The 27,142-nt window shown below is 49.0% G+C and overlaps 2 protein-coding genes across 5 annotated transcripts; both read right to left on the bottom strand.

Moving 5' to 3' along the window:
* Positions 1 to 389: 389 nt before the first annotated feature.
* On the bottom strand, positions 390 to 7,590 carry ARPC1B (actin related protein 2/3 complex subunit 1B). Of its 2 annotated transcripts, none has more exons than XM_027468824.3 (10): positions 7,397 to 7,590; positions 4,853 to 4,926; positions 4,117 to 4,221; positions 2,943 to 3,165; positions 2,367 to 2,474; positions 2,038 to 2,244; positions 1,675 to 1,750; positions 1,400 to 1,596; positions 1,139 to 1,229; positions 390 to 699 (listed from the first exon to the last, which is right to left on the bottom strand). In XM_027468824.3, exons 2-10 carry the CDS (start codon positions 4,914 to 4,916, stop codon positions 661 to 663), a joined length of 1,110 nt encoding a protein of 369 aa, XP_027324625.2. In that variant the 5' UTR covers positions 4,917 to 4,926; positions 7,397 to 7,590; the 3' UTR covers positions 390 to 660. The 2 variants fall into 2 exon arrangements, with proteins under 2 accessions (XP_027324625.2, XP_038042628.1); XM_038186700.2 differs by lacking the exon at positions 7,397 to 7,590 and adding an exon at positions 5,046 to 5,299.
* Positions 7,591 to 11,156: 3,566 nt separating this feature from the next.
* On the bottom strand, positions 11,157 to 27,048 carry ARPC1A (actin related protein 2/3 complex subunit 1A). Of its 3 annotated transcripts, none has more exons than XM_027469055.3 (10): positions 26,837 to 27,048; positions 23,439 to 23,520; positions 22,868 to 22,972; positions 20,135 to 20,357; positions 18,471 to 18,578; positions 14,827 to 15,039; positions 13,601 to 13,676; positions 13,213 to 13,406; positions 12,408 to 12,498; positions 11,157 to 11,541 (listed from the first exon to the last, which is right to left on the bottom strand). In XM_027469055.3, the coding sequence occupies exons 2-10, from the start codon at positions 23,500 to 23,502 to the stop codon at positions 11,503 to 11,505; spliced, it is 1,113 nt and encodes a 370-aa protein (XP_027324856.1). In that variant the 5' UTR covers positions 23,503 to 23,520; positions 26,837 to 27,048; the 3' UTR covers positions 11,157 to 11,502. The 3 variants fall into 3 exon arrangements, with proteins under 3 accessions (XP_027324856.1, XP_027324857.1, XP_012955617.1); XM_027469056.3 differs by having other exon boundaries at positions 23,439 to 23,543; positions 26,837 to 27,036; XM_013100163.5 differs by lacking the exon at positions 26,837 to 27,048 and adding an exon at positions 26,169 to 26,544.
* Positions 27,049 to 27,142: the final 94 nt, after the last annotated feature.

Genomic DNA, 27,142 nt, shown 5'->3' with positions numbered 1-27,142 from the left:
TAAAGGCAGGAAAAGGCATGAACCCAAAGCATGATTTGAGAGGAACTCTTGCCTGGCCACCTTTTCCAAGCACTTAATCTCTACTTGATGCCCTGTGCCCTTGCCCTTCGTTTACCACCTGCAATCAAACCCTGTTTTGAAATGCACAAGTATTTATCCACTTTTCTTACAGCTTCTGAAAGGATCCCATCTCCTTGGTGCTCAGGAACAGCAGAGGGGCTTTGTTTTCCTTCTATGATCAAGGACTGCTGGTATCCTGAGTGAGAGCTGGATTTAGCAGCTGGGCACACTGCAACCAAAGGTGCCAGCCAGCCGGTGACACCGAGCTGAAAAGGGCCAGGTTGGTTCAGCTTAAAAAAATGAAAAAAAGGAGCAAAACCATTGTTGGATATACACAGGAAAAAAAAAATCTCTGCTTTATTTTTTTTTTTTTACTTCTTTAAGCGATGTATGACCAGCATCAGTTAGGATGGTAACAAAAATAGTAAAAAATAACAACCGAAACCACCTTTATCTTCGTGTTAGAGCAGCCGCGGGGCTGGCTGGCAGCCGGGGGGAGCGCGGGCGGCTCGTGGGGGGCTCGCGTGGCGCGGGGACAAAGCAGGCAGAGCAGCGGAGCAGGGGTGGGCTGGCGGCCGGACACCTTCCTGGCTGCCTCCTTCATTTGATTTTGAGATCCTTCAGTGCCGACTCCAGGCTCTGGAACGAAACGAGGGGTCGGTGACCGCCTGCGTGTGGCTTTCCAAGGCAAGCAGAGCCCTGGGGGTGGGTGGGGGGTAAAAGGGGGCTGTCCCCTGGGGTGGCTGCTGCTGGAGGACCCAGGAGGTCCCAACTTGGTCTTGTTTAAGCCCATTTTTCAAGCGCCGAGGGCAAAATTGAAGCCAGGAGAGGGTGCTCGATCCCTGCGCAAGGAGATGGATGCCCCAGCCTGGCTGGCTACACCCCCCCTCTGATGGTGAGCAGGAAAAGTGCCCCCCACCAAGCCCCAGCTCGAAGGAGATCCCAGCCAGGACCCCAGGGACACGACGCCCCCTTCCTGAGCGCACCGAGGGGGCACTGATTGCAATTAGAGCTCTGGCTGATGAGGGTTTGGCTCTGGATGCTCCCAGCTTGGGGGGGGATCATGGGGACACCTCACCTTGACGTCCCAGATGCTCATGCCGCCGTCCATCCCCGTGGTGCAGAACTGCGAGCAGTTGGCTTTCCCCCCCGCCAGCACGGAGATCTGGCTGTGGGGCACAAAGAGGCAGCGGGGGGGTCAGCCTGGACCACCCCAAATCTCCCCAGGGATCCTCCAGGGATCACAGGAGCACATCCAGGGGATGGTTCTCTGGGTTCAGCACCCTCAGGGTGACCCAGAGCCAAATCTGTCCCCCCCAAAGCCCTCCCCGTTGTGCACCTGATGCTGTTCTTGTGCACGGTGTCCAGCGTGGCGTTGGAGGTGTCCGAGCTCGCTTTCTTATCCAGGTTCTGGAAGCGCTCGCGGGCGGTGAGGCCGCGCTGGGAGCTCTGCTTGGGGACGTCCAGCTTCCCCCCGAAGGTCAGCGCGCCCTGGCCCTCCTCGTAGGTGAACAGCATGGGGTAGCAGTCGTGGCCCTGGTGGGGGGGGGAGACACAGCCCCGCTCAGCACCACCCCGGTGTGATGCCCACCCTCAAAGCCAGCCCGGACTCACCGCGGCCACCAGGCTGTTCTCGGTGATGAAGGTGACGGCCAGGAGGGGAAGGGTCTCGGTGCAGAGGGAGGCGACGCTGCGAGGGAGAGCAGTAAAAAGGGAGAAAAGGCCCTGTGCTGAGCCTGGCACAGCTCGTGACACGGGTGGAAAAGCCTCCTCCTCCTCCTCCTCTTCCCTCTCCATCCAGCCCTGCTCGGTCCCCACCTCCCCATGCCACCTCCATCTCCCCATCACTTTTTGGGGAGCCCAGCTCCCCAAACCCCCTCAGCCACAAATCCCCACGCCCCGTAGCCCACCCCATGGTGGCACCCACGGCAAAACTCCCCCCACGAGCCCCTCCCCGTGCCCCCCAGCCCTGCTTACGCCATCTTCTTGTTGGCGTCGGCGAGGCAGAGCGTGCTGTCGTGGCTCACCCAGGCCACGCGGGTGCCGCTGGCCGAGAAGCAGATGCTGTGCACCCACCCGCAGCTGCTGCTCGACTCGAACATCAGCTCCCCAAAGGGCATCTTGGAGCCCCACGGCGTCGGGCTCGGCCGCTCCTCCACCTCCTTGATGTAGGCAGAGAAGATCCTGGCAAGGGGAAAGAGAGAGAGCCGTGAGGTTCCCCCGGCCTCTGTCCCTTGCTGTGTCGGGATGGGACCCCCCCCTGCACCATCCCTGGGGTCCCCCCTCACTGTCCCCCTGCCCCTCACCGGCACTTGAAGTCGCAGGAGCCGGCAGCCAGGAGGACGTTGTTGGGGTGCCAGTCCAGGCTGAGCACCGTGGAGCGGATGGGCTTCTTGATGTGCTTGCAGACCCACCTGCGGGGAGAGCAGCGGCGTTGGTGTCCCCCCAAAATAGCCCCCGGGCACCCCCCCTGGGCTGGGGGAGGGCTGGGGGTGGTCAGGGCTCCGGGTGTCCCCCCAGGAACTGCTCTGGGCCACCAGGCTGTGACAGCAGCCAGGCACGGGGAGTGCAACAACCCCAGCAGTGGGTTTTGGGCACCTTCCTCCATCTCCCCGTCAGTCTCCTCATCTACGTCCTCCTCCATCTCCCCCATCTCCTCCTGTATCACCTCCACATCCCCGTGTCTCCTACCACCCAACCCAACCCAACCCAACCCAACCCAACCCAACCCAACCCAACCCAACCCATCCATCCATCCATCCATCCATCCATCCATCCATCCATCCATCATCTCATCCACCCACCCCTCCCTCCCTCTCCCCACCCACCTATTTCCCCCATCCCACCCCAAAGGACCCCACGAGCCCCCGGCCGAGCCCCACCAGTCGTTCTCCTGCTCGAAGTAGCAGATGGAGATGAGCCGGGAGCCGCTGCCCACAGCGAATTTGTTCTCCTTGGGGGACCACTTGACGCAGCGGGCGGCCCGGTTGATCCGCAGGATGACCAGGGTGGGCTTCCAGACGTTGCCCTTCAGGGTCCAGACGTAGGCGTTGCGGTCGGTCCCGCAGGTCACCAGCCGGTTGCTCTCAGGGGCCCAGTCGATGCCTGGAAGGCAGAAGGGGGCGGTGGTGGCACAGGGGGAGCCGTGGGGATGGGATGGGGACGGGATGAGGATGGGCCACGTGGGGATGGAGGCCACCTGAAGGCAGAGATGTTCTGCCTGCTCTCTGACCCCGAGTCCCTCTCTGTCCTACTCCTCCATGCCGTGCCTCCCACCTCTTCAGATCCCAACCCATCCCATCCTATGCCATCCCATCCATCCTGTCCCATCCCAACCCATCCCATCCCTCCCACCTCTTCCCAACCCATCCCATCCATCCTGTCCCATCCCAACCCATCCCACCCCTCCCACCTCTTCCCAACCCATCCCATCCATCCTGTCCCGTTCCATCTCATCCTATCCATCCCACCTCTTCCCATCCCATCCTATCCTATTCCATCCATCCCATCACATCCCTCCCACCTCTTCCCATCCCATCCATCCTGTCCCATCCCACCTCATCCCATCCAGTCCCATCCTATCTTATCCCATCTCATCCCATCCCATTCCATCCATCCCGTCCCACCTCTTCCCATCCCATCCATCCTGTCCCATCCATCTCTTCTCATCCCATCCCATCCTGTCCTATCCTATCCCATCCCTCCCACCTCTTCCCATTCCGTCCCAACCCATCCCATCCTATCCCATTCCATCCATTCCATCCCATCTTATCCCATCCCTCCCACCTCTTCCCATCCCATCCCATCCTATGCCATCCTATCCATCCTGTCCCATCCTGTCTCATCCCATCCCTCCCACCTCTTCCATCCCACCCCACCCCATCCCATCCCCGGGCACCCTCTGACCCCCTGGATCAGGCCCAGGAGCACCACACTCAACCACCTCCCTCTCCACCCTCTCCGCCACCCCATCCCGAATCCTCTGCCGCCACCGTGTGGGGCTGGGACCTGGCCGTCCCCATCCCCGTCCCCATCCCCTCAGCCCCCGGTTCTCACCCGTCACCTGCCCGTTGTGCTCCTTCAGCTCGTGCACCTTGCTCCACTTGGCGCCGTCCTTGCGGTAGATGTGCACCTCGTGGTTGTTGGGGCACAGGGCGATCTCTGGGGAGGGGAGGGGAAACAGCAGCCGGGGCAGGGCCCCCACCGGGGTCACAGCTCTGCTGGTGGCGGGGACAGGCTCCCTGTGTCCCCAGTGTCCCCGTCACCCTGGCTCGGTGGGGTTTGCCCGGCCCCATGGGCCCTAAAGCGGCGACGTGGTCCCAGGGGGCCCGCAGGATGGGACGTTTTGGGATGTTTTGGGATGGCTGCGGGTGCTCAGCCTGGCTCCATCCTGCCCCGCCTGCCCGGCACAGAAAGCCCTTTTTGTTCTCTCCCACATCCCCCGCTCCGAGGCCGGGAAATGCCATCGGCCATGAATCACCCACGGAACTCCTCCGCTCCTCTCCGCTCTCCTCCGCGGCGCTTCGCCATCCCTCCCCGTGCTGACACCCCCTGCGTGGGCTCCGTCCCATCAGCGGGACCGAGGCAGGGAAGGGGGGACACCTCCCGTCCCCAAAACCCATCCACGGCAGGACCCACATCCCCAAATCCAGCCCCACACCATCCTAGGGGACATCGCTCAGCCCCGGCGGGGATGCGGGGTGCCCGTGCCCACCCCGGTGTATTTAATGATTCCCTGAGGATTTGGGCCCCGGTGTGAGGAGGTCCCAGTGGGGTCGGGGTCGGTACTTACGGGTCCGGTCCTTGTTCCAGGCGTGGCAGCTGATGGGCTCCAGCAGGAAGCTGTGGTAGGCCATGGCGAGCTCGCTGCGGGGGGGACGAGAGCTCAGGATGCTCCTCGGGCCACGGGGACAACCCCAGGGGGACACGTCCCCTTTCCACCCCCCAAAAAAAAAATTCCCCTGGAAGGGGCTTCCCAAACTCACCGCCTGCCCAAGCAAGGCCAGGACTGACCCCCCCCAGCCCCACAATCCCTGGCAGGAGCACAGAGAGGCCGGAGGAAGCGGGGGCTCCCTGATAACGCCCTGATAACGCAGGAAGGCAGCGAGGGGACGGCTCCAGGCCACTTCCAAACCACGTCGGCACCTTGGCACGGCCAGCAGCCACCCGGGCACCCCGAGACCCCAATGCCAGCCCCGAGACCACCGTGGGGTCCCCGGGGTGCTCAGCATCCCCTCCCTCTGCCTGCTCCACCACGCTCCCTCCCCGCCTCTCATTTCGGGACAGCCAAAGACGCCGGGCGGCGGAGGCGCCTCCGTCCCATCCCGTGACTAATCCCTTCCCCTGGCCGCTGCCAGGAGCTGTGGGATGGGGCGGTGGCACGGTGCTGAGCTCCCCGTGCCTCCCAGAATGGTGCTGGGGGCAGCCCCTTGGCCACGGGGCTGGGGTAACGCAGCGAATTTGGGGGGCACCCAGGCAAAATGTTAAGGGGGGAGGGTTGGTCATGGGGGTTTTGGTGTTTTGGGAATGCTCCCAGAGCATTGCTGGTTTTATTCCGGCAGCTGAAAATCTGGCAGGGGAAGGAAAGAAATCCCTCCTAGCTCCGTCCCTTGGGCGGAAAGAAAATCTGGAGCTCCACCACCTGAGAAATCCCGGTGGTGATGCGGGGTGCGCACCCTGCCCCTACACCCCCCCCAAAACACCCGACCCCACTGGGGATGGACGTGGGCATCCCCCTGACCCAGCCCCATGGGTGCTGTGGGGTTTCAGGCACCCATGGGTGGGTGCAGGCCCCCCCCTGGAGCTCCCCCCTCGATGCCTGTGAGCCTCAGAGGGTTTTTTTGCCCAGCTGAGCACCGCCACCAGCACCCGGGCGTGAGCCTCGCTTGGTGCCCCCCAGCGCACCCCAGTGCAGCTTCACCCCAAAATCCTCGCCCTGAGCCCGGAGGAGACCTGGCAGCCCCCAGGGGGACGGAGCCGCACCACGAACACCGAATAAAAGCGATGGACGGGGGCCGTGCTGCTGGATTGCAAAAGATCTGGAGCAGAAAAATGTGCTGCATGGGGCTGACAGCGCTCCGGGGCGGGAGGCAGGGGCGCGAGGCATCGATTTCCTGCTGAAATGTGCTGTAAGGAAACAGCAATGCCTTTTTTTTTTTTTTTTTTCTCTTTTTTTTTGGTGGGTTTGGATGCTCCGAGGCCTGGGAAGCTGCCTGCTTCTCCCTCCCTCCTCCTCGCTGGGCTCATTTTTCACGCTCAGCCCCAGCTCTGCCGGGCAGGGCTCCGCTGCCGAGCCGTCGGAGCAGGGAGCGGAAGCTCTCAAGAAAGAAACTCGGCTTTCGGCCGCGGCTGCACCCGTCAGCAGCTTACATCTCCTTCCCGCAGCGGCCGGGCTGGCAGCCTCGCTGCTCCCCTGCTCACGTCCCAGGCAGAGCTGTGCAGGGAGATGCCCCAAAATTCGGGGCTGCCCTCGTCCCCTGCTCCCCCTGCTCAGACACAGAGGCTCTGGAGGGAGGGAAGGGGCTTTTTGGGGAGAACAGAAGGCAGGACCGGGGCTGCCGCAGCTGGGTTATCTTCCCCACTCAGCCCCGAGGCGCCGAGAAGTTGGGAAACATCCTTGGAGGAGATAACCAAACCTTGGCAGGGGCTGAGCAGGAGGAAGCCGCGCGCTGGAGCTGCTCCGTTTTCACTTCTGCCCGAGCCACCGAGCCTGGCGTGCAGCCACCGGCCCCCCCCAGCACCCCCCATCCTCTGCCAAGCCCCGAGGCCGAAGCACGGCCCCCCTGAGCACCCTTCTCCTCCCCGTGGTGCCTGCGGGGTGTCACCCATCCTGGCACAGCCATCCCGGGGGGGACACCCGTCCCCGCGCCTCGCTGTCGGTGTGGGTACCCCAAGAGCCAGCCCGGCCTTGGGGGGACATCGATGCCCCCCAGGCATGCAGGGGGCAGTGAGGGGCAGCTCCGACCCTCCTCTTCCTCATCCTGGGCAAAGCTGGAGGCTGCTGGTGGTTGGGGAGGCGAGGACACATCGCCCCCAGCTCCTGCTCTGCTGCCCCCAGCCCCTCCGGGGGCACCCTCCCCAGCACCCCAAACCTCCCCAGCCTCAGACAAGACAACAACCCCCAAAACTCGCCACCAAAGCTGGCAACAACCCCCCCAACCACCACCACGGGGACAAAACCCAGCGGCGAGGCGCTGCCTCAACCCACCCCAGCCCCAAATTGGCTCCATCCCATCAGGGCTTCGCCCCCTCCCCAAATTCAGCAGCCGGGGCGCGAGGTGCCCCCAAGGCGCAGCCGCACGCACCCGGCTCTCCCGACAACCTCCCCGCTCCTTACCTCGGAGTTCGTGGACTCTGGGCAGTCGACACGAACCAGGCAGCAGGCAGGGAGCGAGCGAGCGAGCGAGGGGGAGTTGCTGGCTGCCCCGCCGAGGCAGCCCGACTTCCCTTTTCCTCTCCGAGAAACGCAACCACTTCCTCAACGTGGGCGTTGGGGGAGCGCGGAGCTGCTCGGCGGCCGCCCTGCCCCTGCCAGCACCGAGGCCTCTCCGCCGCACGTGGACGTGGCTGGCGGCCACGCTGCCGCCCCGGGATGCTCCTGGAGATGCAGATCCCGGAGATCCCACCTCGTGCCAGAGCCCACCCGTGGGGAGAAGCGCGTGGCAGTGGCGCACGGGGAGGTTTGGGGCTCGGCAGGACCTCGCCGTGCTGGGTGCCGGTTCCTGCATCCCGCTGGGCGCAGCGGGACCGAGGCGGTGGCACCGTGCGCCTACGCCCCCCCTGCACCCCTTTATTTTTTCTCCTGTTTCAGGGCCAGCTGATTTCAATCCTGTTCTCCGGGAGACTCCTAATTAAAGAGCTGGGAAAGAAGCGAGGCTTCAGCTCCTTGCTGCCCTGCTGCGAGCTGGGTGAAGGCACGCACGGGGACGCGCTCCCCTCTCACCCCAAAAGTAACCGGGGAGGGGATGATCGCATTGCAGAACCGGGACAGCAGCACATCAGGGTCTCACAGGGGGAGGACAGGGTCCCGGTGGCATTTCCCAGCTGCAGGAGGTGGATGTGATAACCTCGTAGTTGTTAAACCACAGAATTAATCCCCACATTACAGGTTAGCCATAAGTAAAAGCTCTGCAGGGTGGCACTGAGCAGGTAACTCATCTGTCCCCTGGTCCTAAAGCCCATTAGCCCCCTTTCTGAAGTTTTTCCTTCTGCCTGCAAATTTCCTCCAGTCCTTGCATGGCTACAAACTGCTCTGAATCTATCCTCGACCAGGGGAGTTCAGGCTTTTCCAGCATCCCACTGCTCAGCCCTGCAAAGCCTTGCGCCAAGAGCAGCAGCTCTCTGAGCAGGACAGGAGGGGACAGGAGGGGACCTCACTGCCCAGCAGAGAGGAGCATCACCCTCACCCCAGCACCGCCTGCAGAGCACGTCCTCATCTCCCCTGGCATTTCCTCGCTGCTTCTCGAGGCTGCTCCTGCTGTGGCTCTTCCCTGAGCCGCGCTGATGAGCGCAGCGAGCAGCCTGCACCGGAGACCCACGGGCTCCGAGCTCTGCTTGGGCTTCCCCGGGGTTTGGCCGCCCACGGGGGATTCAGCAAGTGCTGCCGAGCCCGGGGAGGAAGGAGCAGCCCTGCTGGATCTCTCCCCAGCTCCCACTCGAGGTCTGACTAAACCACGTAACTGCTTTCACCACCGCCTCCTCGAGCAGAAGGATCCTCCTGCGCCCGCTTGTCGTGGAAAGCCTGGGGCCTCTGCAGGAACACCCCCTGGGCAGACAGGGGAGATGCCAGAACGTTTTTTTTTTGCTGGGAATGATTTTCGAGGGGGGAAAAAGGGATGAAAAGCGGCAGTAATTCCCCATCTTTTTGTTCGGAGACGCGGAGTTTTCAGACAGGCTCCTGGGAACAGTCTCTGGCATCCCTGCTCGCGCGCAGCCCCGATCCCTGCCCCTAACAGTCTGCTAGCTGGCGCGGAGCAGCGAGCATATGCAGCCAGCAGCCAGCCTGTAATTAAGACTGCAAAACCACCAGCTTTCTTGTGAAGTTGCTTTCAAGGGCACCGTTAACCCCAGCACATACAGCAAGCACGTGCTAGCGAGCCTGGTGCTGCAGCTAGCTAAAATGCAGGGGTGAATCTTCACCATGCTGGACACGAGGACACCCCGAGGGGGTTAGAGATGAGGGAGGAAAGTGAGAAAACGGCAGAGGCCAAACAAAGCAGCTGCCTTCACGTGGGGTGGCAGCAGGACACGCTGCCAGGCATCACCTCCAGCCCTCAGCCAGCACACAAGGTGCAGAGCTCTTCCCTCCCCACCCACGGGACGGTTTTAAGGTGAAATAACGCCTCAAGTGATGGTTGTTTTTACTCCCCTCGCTCTGTCCTTTGCTAACATAAAGATCTCCGCTCTGGTTTTAATCGCAGATTTCTAGCGGAGCCGTTTCTCTCAGACAGTAACCTAGGGCAGTTTCATCAAATGTCAGTTTGGTGGCTCCTTTTACCTCCTCCGGCTCGTTCATGCAGAAAAAGAACACGGCAAAAATTAGAGATCCATTTTCTTCACCATCTCTTTAGATGATTTTTTTTCTCTTTTCTATTATTTGAGCCACATCCTTGAGAACACAGTTTTTACTAGATTTCTTGGAAATTAAACAGCACACATTCAAAAATGACTTCAGAAACAAAATCACTACTTCCTGTGAGATTTAAGTGTCTACCACTGTCTGCAGAGATGAACAAATCCAAGACCATGCCCTCTGTCCATCCTCCAAGGCTGGCAGCGTCACTGATCCAGAAGACATTTAACTCCATTAGTGCTATGTCCCGGCTGATAAACCCAACGTCCCCCAAATCATCGTACACAGCAGACCACGAGACTGCAAGCTGAGTAAGCAGTTAAAACAGCCGTTATTTTACATTTAGAAAGGAGAGGAAATTGCAAAGCCACATTTGATTGCCAGGGGAAGAAGGTGGGAGACAAAAGAAAACCGAAAGGAAAATAATCCGTGCCCTGCATGCAACAAAAGCTACACCTGAAAAGGATGCAGCTCTGTGAGGGACATGGTTCACTCAGAACACGAGCAGTTGTCAGCTTTGTGAGCCTGCCTGCCACCCTTCCTTTTCAATCACTCAGAGCTAAGAAATGAGCAGTGTATGAAGAAACACTCCGGTTCCAGAGGAAGTGGTAAAATTTAGTCATTGGGTTGTGTTTTTTTTTTTAAACACACTTCTGCATTTTCAACAGAAGTGACAAGTCTTAGGCCTTATAAAGCAATGCTCTGAGCCAGGTAATCCCCTCCCAAGCACGGCCTGAAGCGAGCCTCAAGGCAGCAGTACAGTTAATCTTAACTGGACTGTGTGAATAAAATAAGTTATGTGCCTCAGCGAGCTACCAAACCGAACTGAGCTTCAAAAGACTGTCACCTGGAGACAAAGGATCTGTGCAGAAGCCAGTGTGTGCTGTTACCTCTGTTAAATGTGCTTCATTTCTCCACCGGTCATTATAAACACGGAGCTTTATGGGCTGAGCACTCAGCTCTAACACGACGTGCAGGTCTGTGCAGCTTCATGGGCTTACAAAGTGATTTGCTTTTTAATTTGTCTTCCCTAAAGATCCGACTCAGCAGATTTTCACCTCACTTTCCACACGCAGCCTTCCACACCGTATCCTTGGCACCACGCTGTGAGCAGTCTTTGTACAACTCCCAGAGGTACCTACACACAGTTCTGGTCACTTGCCTTTGTAAAACCACGACCCACTAAGCAGACAATGAAAAAGACATTCAGGTTAATTTGCTATTATTATGACCGGAGAAAATGCCAGGCAGACAGAACTAAGAGTCAGTAGGACAAAACTGCTCATCCTCAAAGATCATCACCTCAAGGGAACGATTCCCCTGAAAGAAGCCTCGCTGAACCTTCACATCCAGATCTTCAGTACTTTAGATCTTCATCTGTTAACCTGAAACTTTCAGTTAAGATGAACTCTTCCTGTTTTAAGGCGATAAACCACCAGTTCAGGGGGTTTCTACACTCTTTATCTGAGTTCATTCCTGTAACATCCTTTTTAAAATAACTTAATGAGCACCGAAACACAAAGGATCTGTTTTTCTTTTTTTTATTATTATTATTATTTCTAGCAGACAATTTACATAAAATTCCCCTTTTAAGTTAGTGATTCATAACGTCCTGCAATAAACTACTTAAGGAGCAGCTTTGGTAAAGAATGGAATGAAACAACCAACTGAAAAAAATAAAAAAGAACAATCACAGCTGATTTTGAAACCAACACAATTCACCAAATTTAGATTCAAAAGAAAATCTGCCAAGCTGTATTTTCTCAGTGTTTCCAAATATTCCACCTTTCTCCTCCCTTTTCGGGTTTGTGCAGATGTGGGAGCTGCATTCTGTCAAGCAGTTTGTCCTGCTAGATCACGGAAATCCATCTTTACATGATTCGTAGACCTTGAATAGAAGACTCTAAGGTCTTGAAAGAGAGAAAATTTTAAGTCACAGCCTGCTACAGTATCCAGTGTCAAATAATTCACTGTGAAGGGTGATGTTAAGAAAAATAGAGCAAAACAAACACAATACTTGAGATTACTCTCATTCAAGAGCCAGAAACCACCATAATTATTAATTTCAAACTCACACACATAGACCAATGGTTCCACCCCCTCCCCCTGAAACTGCATTCAGACAGTTCATATATTACCTCAATTTCTGATTTGGCCCCTGTGCCCACCACAGCTTTTTGGTATTATGTATTATAAACAATTATTTTCCTAAAAGCCAGTGCACAGCCTGGGGAGGCCAGCAGAGACCTCTGTTGGCCAGTCCTTGGCAAAGCAAGCAGGTGCATTAAATCCTTTTGAGGTTTTGAATACAATGCGTATTTTCTAATGCTTTGAGGTAACTTTTAACTACTTTGATGAGTTAATTAAGAGATGACAGGGCCCTGTTCTGCATAAAGACAGTAAGCAGAGTCCAAAAGGACAGGAGCAAGAAGGGACAGTGGGCCTTGTCATACCAATGATCATTCCAGCCCGACTGCAGCTAAGGTATGGGTTGGAAAAGGAAATAATTAGTGGGATTCCTACAGGGACATTAAGAGATCCCATTAAAAAAATAAGTCTGGATCAGCACCATCTGCTAAGCAAAGCATATCTGCATTTACACTGAATCTTGAATCTGTCTTCCTTATGCAATTCACTAATGGTCTTGATATTCCGGGCTGGATTTCCTACTGCTAATAAAACTCACATTAGGGTTGAGCCCTGGAGGCTGATCCTAGAGATCAAAAAAAAGTCACCAGTGCAACCAGTTCACATAAACATGGCAGTAAAAGCATACCTTGAAATCCCAGATGGTCATTGCTCCATCAATGCCGGTGGTGCAGAATTTACGACAATCTCGTTTGTCTATCTCATAAATAGACACTTGGCTGAAAACAGAGAGCGAGAGCTGTAAGGCAGACACCCATTCCAGAGAGCCAAAAAGCTGGGAAATTTGGGCTGAATTCAACTCCTACTCTTCCAAAGGGAAACATGAGTATAAGAGAGCTTATGCTAGATCTTTGGTACAATGCTTCAGAAAAATAAGCAGACAAAAAGGATGCTGAAAGCTCTTTTATCGCTTGGTGGCTCTAGTCTAAACATTTTATTTGGAAAAAGACAAATTGCTTCAGAAACGTTAGCATCCTCTGGGCTCGTGTTCTTTTTTAAATGCAAGGATATTTTACTCGATTAACCTGAATCAGCCCTTTTGATAAATAATGCATACAGAAATAACAACTGAAGTAAGTTGGTATGTGAATTCCTGTTTCAGGTGAATACTCCTGACTGGATTTTGCAGTACTACCACCCTCTTGTGAATTATTTACATATTTGATAAGATAAACTGTGTTCAAGTTACAGAACACATTAAACACGAGCAAACAGAAGTAGCATGCATGCAATGTTAATGATTAACTTTACAAGCTTCCACGATTCCCAGAAACAGGCAGCTGTCAGTGAAAGGCTAAAATGGGAAGGGGATACCAGCTACACCCCTATAGTATGGCAAATTCAAGCTCTCATAGGTTTTTTGGTATGTCCTGTGAAACCAAAGCGATGAGGAGAGCATTCCTTCCCCTCATCCTGACGGCCAAGACACTCACGTTATACTGTTTTGGTGCAGTGTCTCCAGGGTAGTGTTACGATCTTCTGTAGTGGCTCTTTTATCCATATTTCGGAAGCGTTCCATGGCGGAAATATTGCGCTGGATGCTCTGTTTTGGAATGTCTAGTTTCGAAATGAAGGTCAGCGAGCCACGGTCATCACAGTTAAAAAGCATCGGGCAGCAATCATGGCCCTGCAACCACACGTCAGGAAAGCGTGAGAAGAAACACAACCACCACAGCTTCTTTTTTCTGCTGCCGTTAATTACAGAAATGCAAAGACTGACACTACGGGAGATCTTGCTTGTTACTAACTTTACAACGCATGGTGTTTCTCACTCTCCAAAATCCTAAAACGCTCTACAAGGAGGAAATAATAGACACTTACAGCTGCCACCACACTGTTCTCAGAGACAAATGACACGCTCAGGAGTGGGAGGAACTCTGTTTTCAGCTGCGAAACCCTGAACACAAGAACATTTGTTAGAGGACTTCAGTGAAACCTCACATCTTTGGCTCCAACAAAAAAAAATTAAAGAGACTGTTCCCACACAAAGATTATTGAAACAGAAGTCAGTGTAGCTCAGTTGTCCTGAGGTGACACCAGAAGGCTGCAATTTCTCATAAAAAGTTTTGACCTAATAAAGTGTCCTGGAAGTTCTATTAAAAAAATCAACTTTTCCAAGTGAAAACATCTAGTATTGTGTCTAAACTGTGGCCAGAATTTAAAAAAGAATACCTGCTCCCCCAAGTTTCAAATTGACAAAGCTATTAGTTTGATTTGCAACAAAAAAGCACTTGAAGTTTTAGTGTTTGTCATCATCTTTTGAGGACAAAAAAGCCTGTATGTTAAATTAGGTCATTTTTTGTGGTTTTTATAATAAACGAGAAAGGAATTCTAGAACTTTATACTTAATTACGTCCTTAGCCAGGTACTTACACAGCTATAGCCATCAGAACCATAATTCAAAATTAAGCACAGCAATGCCTGAATGACCCACCAGGTACCTCTGCTACCAAAATCTAAGTGGAATCTCTTCCTTAGTTAGAAAGCCACAGAGACTGAGAAGTTATCAACATCAAGATGAGGAACAGAAGGAGAAATTGTTAATAAAATGCTTTGCTGGATTAGAAGGCGTAAGTAGAAACCCTGCAGCAGTGTCTGAAGGACAGTGGTCGGAATTAACATTTCATGAAATCAACAAATTATTTCCCAGACCCTGACTGGACACAGGGCCTTAGTTATGGAGCGAGCATGTTTCTGCAGGTCACTCGGATCCATTTACAAGGAAATAATTTGTTTCCAATATCACCAGTAGAACCCTTTTTTTTTTTTTCCCAAATGCTTTTCTCAACCCCCCTTTTTTTCCAAAATCAAATGACTGTGTCCTCACTGAAGAATTCCTAAAAGAAATGAGAATTATATAATCTAAAACTCTACAAATTCTACCTTATTTATGTAGGCCTCAAAGAGACTCCTGGAACGTACGGTAAAACTGTCAAAACTGGAAATAGCAGTCACAGCTTCCCTCTTGTAGCTGCGAGCACAGCATTCCACATACTGCTTCTTTCTAGTGTCAAACATTTAATAGCCATCAGAAAGAGCATACTTACATCATATTTTTTGAGGCATCAGCAACTGACACAGTACTATCATGACTGACCCAGGCTAGGCGGTTACCGCTGGCAGAGAAACTGACACTATGCACCCATCCGCCACTTCCAGCGCCCCCAAATTCGGACATCAGCTGCCCAAAAGGCATTTTGGAGCCCCATGGTGTACTGGCTGGTTTTTCATCCACCTCCTTAATGTAAGCAGAAAACACCCTGCAAATAAAAAAATTCTGCATGAACACAGATATTAAAAAAACCTCCTGGGAGCTGCATATACATTTCACATTGCGAGCAACTAGATGCATTCTATTTCTACCAAAATAAAATACTGTATTATCTTTCAGCAGCTGGGAGGATTCAGTAGACAAGGAGAGAAAACAACAGTACAAAGGGTGTAACGTATATAGGTTTCTCATAAATACTCTATTTTTTTTTTACCTCTCCTTGTTTCCAGAAGATGGCACAAAACCTCACAGTTTCCTTACGTTTTCCACTCTGCTAAGATTTCCCTTTCATCCTTTTGCACTGCTAATGAGCCTCAGAGTCAATTCTTCAGTTAGAGGAAAACCAAGAGGTACAATCACAGAATCATTTAGGTTGGAAAAGACCTCCAAGATCACCCAGTCCAATAATGTATAACTAGACACTAATACAAACACCTAGAAAATTACCCACATTTTAAGAATATTCACTTCTTAGCAGGATTCCAGTGAAAAAAATAAAAAAAAAAAGATGTTCAAATGCCAGCAAAGGGGCTCTGAACTACCTTAATCTGGCTCATTACTGAAGGAATGCCTTTAAAACCTGAAATACCACCATGTTTTTATAGTTTTTTTCCCAGCACTACAATTTTCAAGATATGTTTAAATAGAAAGCCTCCCCCTTTCATCAAATTCCTTCTGCATGATTCAGACATGCCACAATATGGTGTTCTCCACTGTTACCATGGAAGTTACTAGGACGTCACAAACATAGGATTAGAGTCCATCGAACAGGAGGAACAAATGAGCTATGCCATACTACTGCCAGAGAAATATTTCAGTAAAAAAAAAAAAAAAAAAAAAAGCAATCAAACATTCACAATTGCAGTCAAACACTAAAAGGAATTATTTTATAGTGAGTTTAAGGAAGCGTTGCTTCCTCTACCACCACTCTAGTTGTTTTTTTTTTTTTTTTTTTTTTTTTTTTTTTTTTTTTGTTATTTTTGTTTTATTATTATTTAAATCTTTTACATGTGTGGGGTATGCACTTCAGAAAGTGCCTATATTCAGTTTATTCAAATACAGCTGATCATTTGGTACATGAAGGGTTTAACTGCAGCTATATTAGGTACAGATTTTCAGAGAATTAAGTACAAAATTATGCTCAGCTATATCAGTTTAAATATAATCTAATGGTAATCCTTCAACAAATTTACTTTTATAGAGCCGTCTGAAAGGATGGTTCTCTTAATGTATGGAAATAGGACAAGATGTTTAAAGCAGCAGCCTTTGACACCAGGCAGAAAAAGCATTCCTAAGTAGTGAGAGACCTTGAAGATAACTATTGGTTTAAAAAAAGTCTCTTCACTTCCTCAGCTTGAAGGCCCCAGCCTTCAAAGAATATTGGGAAATGATTTTCATTCCTGCAGCAATGTTGTTCAAGCAAGAATATAAAATTCACACCTATATGGTGCTGTTAGCTACATGTATTACTAAAGACAAATGTAAGAGGAGCTCATCTAAGCCAGCCACCAAAAAAACTGCTGAATACCTATCAACTTGGAGTCTCTTCTGCCCTCCATTCTTTTTCCAAAATGTCTCCCACTTAGCTGCTTATTAGCTGGCAGTGGCTCTGGCAGATCCACTGCATGATTTAATTCAGAACCACCTATCAGAACAGATGCATACTTCAGGCCCAGATGTCTTTATCATCTTTAATATGTAACTAAACATTCCCTAGAACTGTTCTGGAGATCTTTATTCATCATTTAGCAGAGACAATATTCTTTCATGGGCTTGGGGAAACAAATGAAACAAGCTCAGTACCAATCTCAACTTTCCCTTTCTTCCTTTAATATTCCTGTATGGAGATTTCTATACTAAAAGCAGCAATATTATTAAATGGTTCATCCTATGGTATAATCTAAATGAGAGCAGAAGGTTTCCCAAATGTTTTAAACCAAGATCTGTTTTCATGTTTTTTGTTGTTGTGGTTGTGTGTGTTTTAAATATACAGCATTTTCAGACAAAAGATGTAGGACAGAATGAGTTTCCTGATGGGAAACAATAGACAAAAGTAAGTCTTCTAGAAAACACACCTAGAAAATTGACAACCATGTCTTGACTTTCTTCAAAAAAAAAAAAAAAAATTAAATCATAATGAACAGAAAATAATTCAATTCCAGTTTCTCAAAGTAGGGAAGAGGAAATAATCAGGGATCCAATGTACGTAATAAGCACTGAACAAGGCTTGGAGACAAAACAGCAGAAGTCCAAAGTCAAAGACAAATCAGCTGACCTAATGTCAGAATCCCAAGATGCTTTATGAACACACATGAAAAAAATTGCCCATGTGAATAGCAGCTGCTTCTGGAAGATGAATGACTACTTTTTACATCACATTTTTTTAGTGAAAGGAAGTGAACATTCACAGCTTATTTAATTAAAATTGGAGATAAGGCAGGAAAGGGAGACAGCTCTCCTCTTCTTGCCCAGCTGCCATTTAACCTCTCTCCTTACATAAAAAGGTAACAAAGGATTGACTGTAGATGCACGTGCTTCATTCTGAAATAAGGAATGCAATAGTTGGTCCCACCTCCCCCTCCCACTCCTTCTTAGTCATTTTTAGTACACACTTTGAAGCTTTAAAATTGCCCTATTACATAAAGAATTTAAGAAAAGCGGCTTTCGTTATTATTCAAGGTACAAGTGGTTAAGTAAAATATGAATTAAAAAGTCAACCACTCTGCATACAGTTCCCCATGCAGGCTTTGGTGCAGCATCCCCAGTCACAGAGCGCAAAGCATCTCGCAGAACCTATATCCCTCATGGTGTAACTTCACACTCAGCTTGAAAAACTACCCCATCCGCCTCACGTGCCCATCTGCTTATACCAGCCTTCTTCCTAGCGTCCTGCAAAAATGGTGTTTTGTTGCACTGAGTTACAGGTGGATGGATTTCTTGACCTCACTCAAGATATGGCTGCAAGAATGTTAGCACAGGAGAAGTGGAGTGAACAAGCGACTCAGGGAAGAGAAAGGTCAGGTACCTCCTCTCCAAGCTGCAGCATTAGGATATGGCTTTTAATACTCTAAATAATTAGTAGTGGTGTTTTTCTACAAGATAGCACCTGTAAGTCTAATTTCAGACTAACGACTCAGCACTCACTGCACATATAATAGTGGTACTTCCGTGCACTGCTAGTAAAGAAACCCGCCAGTTCACTGAATTCAGGTGTGCCCCAAGAGATAAATGTTAGTAGCCAAAGTGTGCATGCAGTAGCAGCCAGGTCAAAATCTCTTAGGCTGGACATTTTATTCTGGTAATGACATCAGTATGTGCTGAGCTGTCTTCTATTTTGATAGCAAATGTGTGATCAACATGCTCGTGTTACTGACCAGCCCGTAAACCAAACTCATTTACTGGTGCTTTATTCTCTCTCACCTGCACTTGAAGTCACAGGATCCAGCAGCCAGCAAAACGTTGTTGGGGTGCCAGTCCAGGCTGAGGACAGTGGAACGGATGGGCTTTTTAATGTGCTTGCTCACCCACCTAATTTAAAAGAAAAGAGAAGATTTATAGATGAAAATATTTTACCTGATTCCCCCAAACCCAAGAAATATGCCTCAAAAAGATCACCTCTTGCCAATGACTAAACACATCAGTTTAGCACAAAAACTCACGTTATGCCCAAATCCTTCATATTCCCTTCTACAGTCCATGAACTCTACGTGGTTATCTAAATTAAAATTGTGAATACCACCAAACGTTAAATATACATGTCTTCCTCTGAATCCTTTTCTCCTTCTAACTAATTTTTATAACACATCATAGTGAAGTCCTTAACATAGTTTTGCACAGCTTTGACTGTGATACTGAGCTAAGGAGCATTATTTTATTAGATCACTGAGTACACTTCCTCTCCAGCTCCTTCCAAGAAGTTTTACAGTCACCTCTCTTGCTTGCCAACTTTTCTACTGTTTAATAGAACAATAGTTATAAAGCCCAACACATAAATGGGTGAACTGCCAACGATATATCTCAATTATTTCAAGTATAATAAAAAATGGTTTTGTTTGAACCATTTACAAAGTAGTAAGGAAATCTGTTATTCACTGGATGGCTTTTGGGATAATGGTGATTTTTCTTTGAATTTCCTTCCAACAAGCAGAAGCAGTTTTAAGGATCACATTAAATTATTTGTCTTCAGCACAGGAGGGGTTTGATTCTTCTGCAGGCAAGTGAGGCAGAAAAAACATTAATAACTGAATATACTGGAAAGCAGAGAAGTCCACAACAAGCTAAAGAGAATTTTGCCAATGGTCTCATTGTTTAACATCTCCATATGGGAGAATGCACACAGAACTCTGGGAACAGAGACCTGTGTTTTTATACATTTACCCAAAATAATAGATACTTAACATCCTGATTTCACCTACAGGTGATACAGTAAACGTAGCTCCAATATGTACAGCTATAGCTGTAGATCCATTAAAGAGCAGAAGCACTACATTAGGTTTGAAAGAGGAAAAGAATATCAATGGTAGAAATTTGTGCTAATCCTGTCTGAAATCTATGAACAGTAACAATAGATGACAGAACGGGTAGGTGACAAGCTTGAACATCTTCTAATAGACCACCCTGGAGATAACTGACAGACTTGAATTCTTTAATGACAATAAGTGATCCAAAATAATCAATATGGAAGACTTTACTCATTCTGGAAAGGGTGTGGAGCAAGAGAAAGCACTTCTTTTTTTTCAACCACACAGCTGTGCTAAAGAAACTTCTACTCTGCAGAAATTCTAGCACTTTTAGAACAGCAACATACATTTATGGCTGTGAACAAGAACACACCCATGCCAACATGCAAAACCTGAGAAGAGGCCAAGTCAAAGGCCTGCAGGTGCTACACTACAGAAAAGAAGTAAAAATCCTTTTCCCTAGGATGTAGAAGTCTATGAAAGAACTGATGAGGTCTATCCCCCCCTCTGTTTCATGAAAATTTTGGAATTATTAAAAGGGTAACCTGGTTACTACCACTAATCACCAGGCTTTAGTTTTCCCAAGCTGACCTTAAAGGTAAAAATGGAAATAAAGCAGCTCACCAGTCATTTTCAGATTCGAAGTAGCACACAGATATAAGTCGAGCTCCACTTCCTACAGCAAATTTATTCTCCAAGGGAGACCATTTCACAAAGGTGGCTGCACGATTAATTCTCAGGATGACAAGCGTTGGCTTCCACACGCCGTCTTTCTGACTCCAGACGTAGGCGTTACGGTCGGCTCCGCAAGTTACGATGCGATCGCTTTTGGGAGCCCAGTCAATACCTGCAATTCAGACCTCACGTTAATAATCTTTCCCATTTCTACTGTTTGCTTTATAGTAATTCAAAACAGAGAAAATCTTGTAGCCTTCTCCCACAGAGACAGTTAATAATGTTACGTTACCATTCCCCTTGTTCGCTTATTCTCCAGGTACCATTTCTAAGCGTTGTGGATATCACGTTCTCCATCTAGCTTTCATCAAAATCACAGCTCCTGAGTTTCTAGATTCCTCAGAGAATTTGCCCGCTAAGGAAGCCAGCTCTGACAGCTGGCCAACAGGTGGAGCTCTGCAGACTGGCTAAAATCCGTCCACTGGCACTCTTCAAATCACTGATTTCTTCTGCAAGAGGCTGTTGCAAACAGCCGAAACCCAGCAATTCTACAGCTCTGCACAAAGCTCTAGCAGAGCTGTCTGCGCAATGCCAGACCGCAGTCACGATCTAAAAGTTTATATAACGGGGTGTTTTTCGCCCAGTTAGCAGTTATTGATCTTTATGTACTGATAAAATCCTTACATTTAGTCCCTGCTATTTAAGCTGTGAGAAAGAAACGTTGACCAAGCAAAAGAAACAAATTCAAAGAATAAAGCCAAATGAAACCTTTGAAAAACCTGCCATTGCTTCTTTCCCTTTCCTCTGCACCGAAGGACATTCTTAACTGGAAACTCTCAGGGCAGCATTATTTTTCATCTTTCTTTAGCATCCGTATTTGAGATGCATGGTGCAAGCCTTAACTCTCCTGCCACAAAATTAGATTTCGACTGTTTTCTGTGTTCAGTATTAAAAATCCAATTCTGAGACAGCCTGAAACCACAGTTCTACAAGTCAGTCTAGCACTGCTTATGAAGGAGAGACCATCGAGCCTCTTTTTATCCTACCACCTCCCCTGCACCAGCACCAGCGTTCTGATCTGTTGGCAAGTTCAGATTTTTAACTTAGCAGGAAACTAACCCTGCAAGAAGAGTGAATAATGTTCTTACTAAAAGTGAACAGAAGCAGCTCACCACCAATCCCTGAATCAAGACACAAAAAGGCCAGATTAGGGACCTCGTCCCTTATGATCAGAAGTCAGAGTGGCAGCAGCCTCCTGTCAGAGGCAACAGGCAGTTTCATCAATCTCTCTCCTGTGTCTAACCACAATTTATGTCCACTCTTTAAGACAACACAGCACGTAGTATTCCAAAGGTACATGCCTTGCTGGAAAGCAGTGTGAGCTCTTTTCCCAAGCCATGTCTATTTAGCTTCTCTCTAACACCAACAAGTAAAAGAAAAATGCAGAAAAACATCTTTGGGGAACAGCATGTCATTTGTAAATTCAGCCAAGTGGCTCTTCACAAAAGAGCACGTACAGTTGTGCTCTGACAGCAAAAACCAGACAAATTGAATAAAGGTCCTGCAAAATGCTGTGGGGCAGACAGTTTTGCCCATTAGTGAGTTGAGAACAGAATAAAGGATATTGCTGTTTTGGGCAGGTGCTTGTATTAATTACAGTCACTTCCTTAGAGAATAAAGCCCTCATAAAAGGATCTCTCACACACACAGAAGTAATATAAAAGACTACCAAAGAACAATGACCTTTTAAAACTAACACCTTGTGACTCGTTGTGGCAGCCCTTCTTACATTTTCATTGGGGGCTCTACAGATACCACGGATCTGCAGTGAAACGTGCTCACTGAGTGTTTGCCTCAAGTCCAAGACTGAGCGCTTCGAGTGGAATTATACCTCAGAATTATACGTTCCTTGGAAGACCAAATTTCTAGCTACCAATGACTAAGTGTCAAAATATGAATTATAATCAATACAATCTCCTCCCAAACATGGGCAAAAGAGGCTTTTTTTGTTATCTTGCTTTTCACTTTGCAAAGTCAAGCCAGTTCTTAGAAGTTTTCTTTCCTCATGCACCTGACTGGAAAGGTGCTCCTCTTTTTGCTCACTGAGGATGCGAATTTTTCTGCATGAGCACAAAGAAAGGGAAAGACTGTTTCTCTTGGCAGCTGCGGTAATTAAAACACTTATCAACCCATTGCCAGAGTGCTGTAGCAAAGAGGAAGGAAAAATGTACTGATATGAACTTGGTGCAATGAATCCCTACAAAAGGATATTTATTGCTGTCGGAAACCAGAAACCAACACTTGTATAATTCATGAAGTTTTGAGCCAGCACTCGAAAGGGAGCAGCATGTACCACCAGGAGAGTTTATGACACGACCAGATTACTTCAGGAGACTGAACGCTTGATCTCGTTATGTTATTGGGTATGAAAAATAAACAATAATTAAGAAAGAAAGTTTCTGTTTCCAGACATTTTGGTAGAGTAACTGAGGAGAGCTTTTCTTCCTAACATTCACAGCACGCAGTCCAGGAAAATGCTGCAAAACTCTCCATAAAGTGGGAATGCCAACCTATAAAAAGATCTACTTACTCAACACTTGCAGATTTCCTGTTCAGATGCTCAGCTGGGGAAAGCAGGGGGCGGACGCATTTAAAGTCTGGCACAGCGCGTTGTTCTCTTACCTGTAATGTGTCCATTGTGCTCCTTTAGCTCGTGAGCTTTTACCCACTGGTTCCCACTCTTCTTGTAGATGTGGACTTCATGATTATTAGGGCTAATGGCGATCTCTTGAAGAAGGAAAGAAACACTTTAGTAGTACAGAAGGCTTTTTAATACCATTAGACATGGAAAGATATATCCTTATACTATACACATCATACTTTTCCAGTCTAAAACCTGTCTTCTCAATTTTCAGGATAATTACATAGGTCTTGTAACCAAATGGCTAGCATCCCTGGATAATATCAAATAATCACAGTTTTAACAAGATCAGGAGTATACTGAACAGAAATACAGAGCATTTTCATCCAAATTTTAGTAGAAAAATATGCTATTAAGGTTAAAGAAAGTAAGGGCCAGGTCAAACTCTCATGAGCTGCAGACCAATAGGCACTAGCAAGTCTCTAAAAGCTCAGTTTTAGAAGACTGTAGCATGCTTTTTTTGATTATAAATGGAGCGCTTAGCAAGATCAACACTCTGACGAAGAGGTAAGAACAGGTGAAAGACAAAATTAAAACCAGCATAGTACTTACGAGTACGGTCTCTGTTCCACGCATGGCAGGTGATTGGCTCCAATAAAAACTGATGCAGAGACATTCCGAGTTAAAGGTGTTCCTATGTTGCAAAAAGTGAAAAAGCTGAAAGGTGTAAAAGTGAAAACAAAACTCTTCAAAATTTAATAGTTATCAGAACAAAAATCACTCTTCATCACAAGGTTGCTCCAGCCCAGTATAATAATTTAATGACACTTGCCCAGTAAATATGCTAAGACCTCTAAAGAGCTCCTTTTGCCACACTTTGATACCTTTAACAGGCCAATAAATTTTAACTGTTTTGCTCACTATAATTAATTTGCAACTGCTCTAAGATGCCCTTGCTTCTTGGGATATCCTTAGAGACGAGAGAAGAGGTTCTTATGAACAAAACTAAAATTGTGGAACTACAGTATTATAAATAAATAGATCTAGTGACTTATCTCAGTGAATTGAATCAAAATCCTGATACGTATCAAGGCTCCCAGCACTACGGTGATCTCTATTTTTGATAGGAAAATAGGGAAGTTAAACTGATGTGTCCAGAACACTGATGTGTAACTATAATCTGCTGATATGTTATTTGATTTTACATGTATCCTAGGGAAAAATGACTAAGATCAGTAATAAATTAATTAGTAATTTCTTCAAATTAATCCTAGCACTTCACTGTTTTATAGTTAGGATTTTGCCCCCACGAGATTTAAGCAGTGGAAGAACAAGCTGAGTTCTTCTCATCTGTAAATATATATATATATATTTTTTTTTTTAATCTAAATACCTATTTTTTTCTTTAACTTATGGCTGTAAAAGAGACAGTGCTGAACATCTGCAATCGGAGGTGCACTGCCAAGCGACTACAAAGCTGTTTAAAATACCGTATCGTGTTCTATGTCCTGCGTTAATCAAGGGCAGCATGCAGGGATGGAAGATAACTCTGTAAGGACTCAAGGTCACCTGTAATAATTAAAACGCGCATAGCTCAACGCATACAACACAACTCGGATTTATCAATTCCTCCTTCCCTGTATTCCACTCATTTTCAGGGCAATTTCTCCTTGGCTGATGGTACAAAGTCTTCTTCCCCCTACATATGCATCTAAAAAGAAAAATCTCTGTGATGTCACTCCAAGACATCCACACCCATTACAGCCTGAAATTACAACATAGCCAAGTATGGCCATGTTAGCAGAGGGTGGAGACTTCAGGACAAGGTAGGAATTTGGAAGCAAACAGGAAATGAGTGGCAGTCCAACAGAAACTCAGGAGTGAATGAGAGATGAGTAAGCCCGTAAGGAGCCGAGCAGTTACTATCTCTCCGCTAGTTTAATAAAGAAGCTGAAAGTGCTGAGTCTTGGGGTCAGATGATACAATACCTCACCAATGCACGCAACTGGAAAGGTTTTTTTCTTTTTTAAAGAAATCAAGCACTGTTATTCTAAAGAAATCTGACTTACAGTTACACACTAAATGTATTCTAAATATAGCTTTTAGCTATGTGAGCTTGAAGTCCAGTTCATGATTTTAACTGGCATGGTTTTCATTTTTCTTCTAATCATCACGTTCTACAGATCAAACACAACTAGTAACTACACGCAGTCCTAAGCAAAATTATTATTATTTTTTAATTAGTGTGAGAACACTGACATAATCCGAGTTACCTCTGACCTTGGGCAGCCATGATTTGGGATTCCGTGTGTTAATATAAGCAAAACACGACTGCAAATTGCGTTTTCCACGATCTCGCTTTAGCACATGCCAGCATTCGGTAGCAGTACATTTCCATATACAGGAAAAGTTGAAGAGCTGGGCGACCAACAAGGAATGCTCAGCCTTTTCTACTCTTTCTGAAATAAAATGTAAAAATATCCCATCTCCCCTCCCCAAGGAATGCAGCTATTTCAAAACACTTTCTAATACAACCCTGGTATTTATTTCACAGGCTGGCCCTATGCATGAACACCACTGTCCCCCCCCAATAACTTCTAGCTCAGAAATTTTTAGTCCCTAACCTACAGGCTGATCCCAAAGCTTCCATCTAGCCAAAAGACATGACCCCTTCTTGTCTCAAGCACCAGAACCTGTGGCAAGCTGTCTTCTGGTTTGGTAACAGGTTCATAGAAAAAAGCAGTGATGGTAATCAAAAAAAGCACATTTTTTTCATTCACCTGGTCTGACAGTTACAACAGGATTTTCTTTGGGAAGATAAATGTTTACAAAACCTTACAAATTGCATTTCACTAGAAACGTGAACTCACATTTCGCTAGAAAGCGCAATTGGCTCTATGATTCTTGACATTTCATCTGTGGTAACCCCCCAGTATTTCCCTATCAACCAACCTCAGCATCTCATTTAGGAAAGATACAGTTATGACAACTTTGTTAGCTAGGTATTTAATGCAGCCACCCTGATCTTTTTTTCCCTTTTCCAAATGCAAAGCTAACTGTCCTTGAATGTCAATTGCTTTTTTAAAAGGGGAGAGAGCAGAAGCCTTGCACCTTCACACAGCACAAGCGTTTTGAGCATGCAGGCCGAGAAGCTGGAGGTCGGGAAGCACAGGACTCAGCTGCTGTCAGCTCTCAGCGGGGTGCAAAATCTGTGGCACGAGGCCATCCCTGGACAAGCGGCGGGCAAGGATGCTGATTCAGAATTAGAGACAGCGTACGTGTGTGTGACAGAGAGCGAGGGCGAGAGAGGAAGAGAGGGAAGGGGCTCTTTTTAGACCTCACCTCTTTTCAGAGCACCGAAGCCACTTTCAAACAGGGGGAAGAGAAGCACCCCTCAATAAAGGGCTGCCTCCTGCTGCTGTCACTCCCTCCCCAATCACCCAGCGTAGCCTTCCCACGGGGGTGACCCCTCGCGGGCCAGCCCCACAGCACCCTGAGCGTTACAAAGCTGCTTTGGGAGGGGGGGCGGCTAGCTGCGGCCCTGCCCTGTTCTGTTCCCACAGGAACCGAGGGTGAAATGGGTCAGGGGGCTGAAGCAGGAGGAGAGGGGCAGGGATGGAAACCGGGGCAGGAGGGTCTGGGGAGGGGCGGGGGGCAAGGAGGCTGAAGCAGGAAGGTCATGGGGGGGGGGAAGGACGGTGGCAAAAGGGTCGTGGGGGGAATGAGGCCGAGGCAAGAGGGCCGGGGGCTTGAGGCTGAGGCAGGACCCGCCCGGCCGAGCCCCCCCCGTGAGGAGCTGCCCCGTTCCCCCCCCCACAGCCCCCAGCCCCTCAGGAGGCCTCCCCCCAGCCCTCCCCTCCCCTCTCCTCTCTTTCCCTCAGCGGCAGGGCCGGGCCCGGCCTCCCCCCAGGCCCTGAGGCGCCTCCCCGCCGCCATCCATCCCCCCCCCCCCCTCCTCAGCACCGGGCCGGGGGGGGGCCGACAGCCGCTCCCCAGACACCGGGACTCACCTGAGGCGACGGAACCGGAGCGGGACTCGCGGACTCTGGGCAGTCAACGCGACTCCGCTCCGGGAACCGAAAAAAAAAACACGAAGAAACCGGGACGGGGGCGGCGGAGGCCGAGGAAGGGGGGGGGGGCGTTGGGGGGGGCGGCCCGGTCCTGACAAGGGAGCCAGGAAACGCGCTCTGCGCATGCGCGCCCCCCCCGCCCGCCGGCCGCGCGTGCGCCGCCGCTGCGGGGGCGGGGGCAAGGCGGGGAGCGGCGCGGGGCTGAACTGCGCATGCGCGGGGTGGAGTGGGGGGGGGAGTGGGGGG

This window comes from Anas platyrhynchos, chromosome 15 (genome assembly GCF_047663525.1).
Source record: "Anas platyrhynchos isolate ZD024472 breed Pekin duck chromosome 15, IASCAAS_PekinDuck_T2T, whole genome shotgun sequence".
NCBI lineage: Eukaryota > Metazoa > Chordata > Aves > Anseriformes > Anatidae > Anas > Anas platyrhynchos.
The sequence above is the reverse complement of the archived record's forward strand: the minus strand, read 5'-3'. Positions and strand labels throughout refer to the sequence as shown.

Excerpts from the sequence above, each read along its gene's own strand:
- ARPC1A (XM_027469055.3), bottom strand. The coding sequence starts at position 23,502 with ATGTCTCTGCATCAGTTTTTATTGGAGCCAATCACCTGCCATGCGTGG. Across the intron at positions 15,040-18,470 it reads TCCTGTGACTTCAAGTGCAG|GGTGTTTTCTGCTTACATTA; the intron begins GTGAGAGAGAAT and ends TTTTATTTGCAG. Across the intron at positions 11,542-12,407 it reads TGACCATCTGGGATTTCAAG|ACCTTAGAGTCTTCTATTCA; the intron begins GTATGCTTTTAC and ends CTCTCTTTCAAG.
- ARPC1B (XM_027468824.3), bottom strand. The coding sequence starts at position 4,916 with ATGGCCTACCACAGCTTCCTGCTGGAGCCCATCAGCTGCCACGCCTGG. Across the intron at positions 1,230-1,399 it reads GTGCACAAGAACAGCATCAG|CCAGATCTCCGTGCTGGCGG; the intron begins GTGCACAACGGG and ends TGTGCCCCACAG. Across the intron at positions 700-1,138 it reads TGAGCATCTGGGACGTCAAG|AGCCTGGAGTCGGCACTGAA; the intron begins GTGAGGTGTCCC and ends GTTTCGTTCCAG.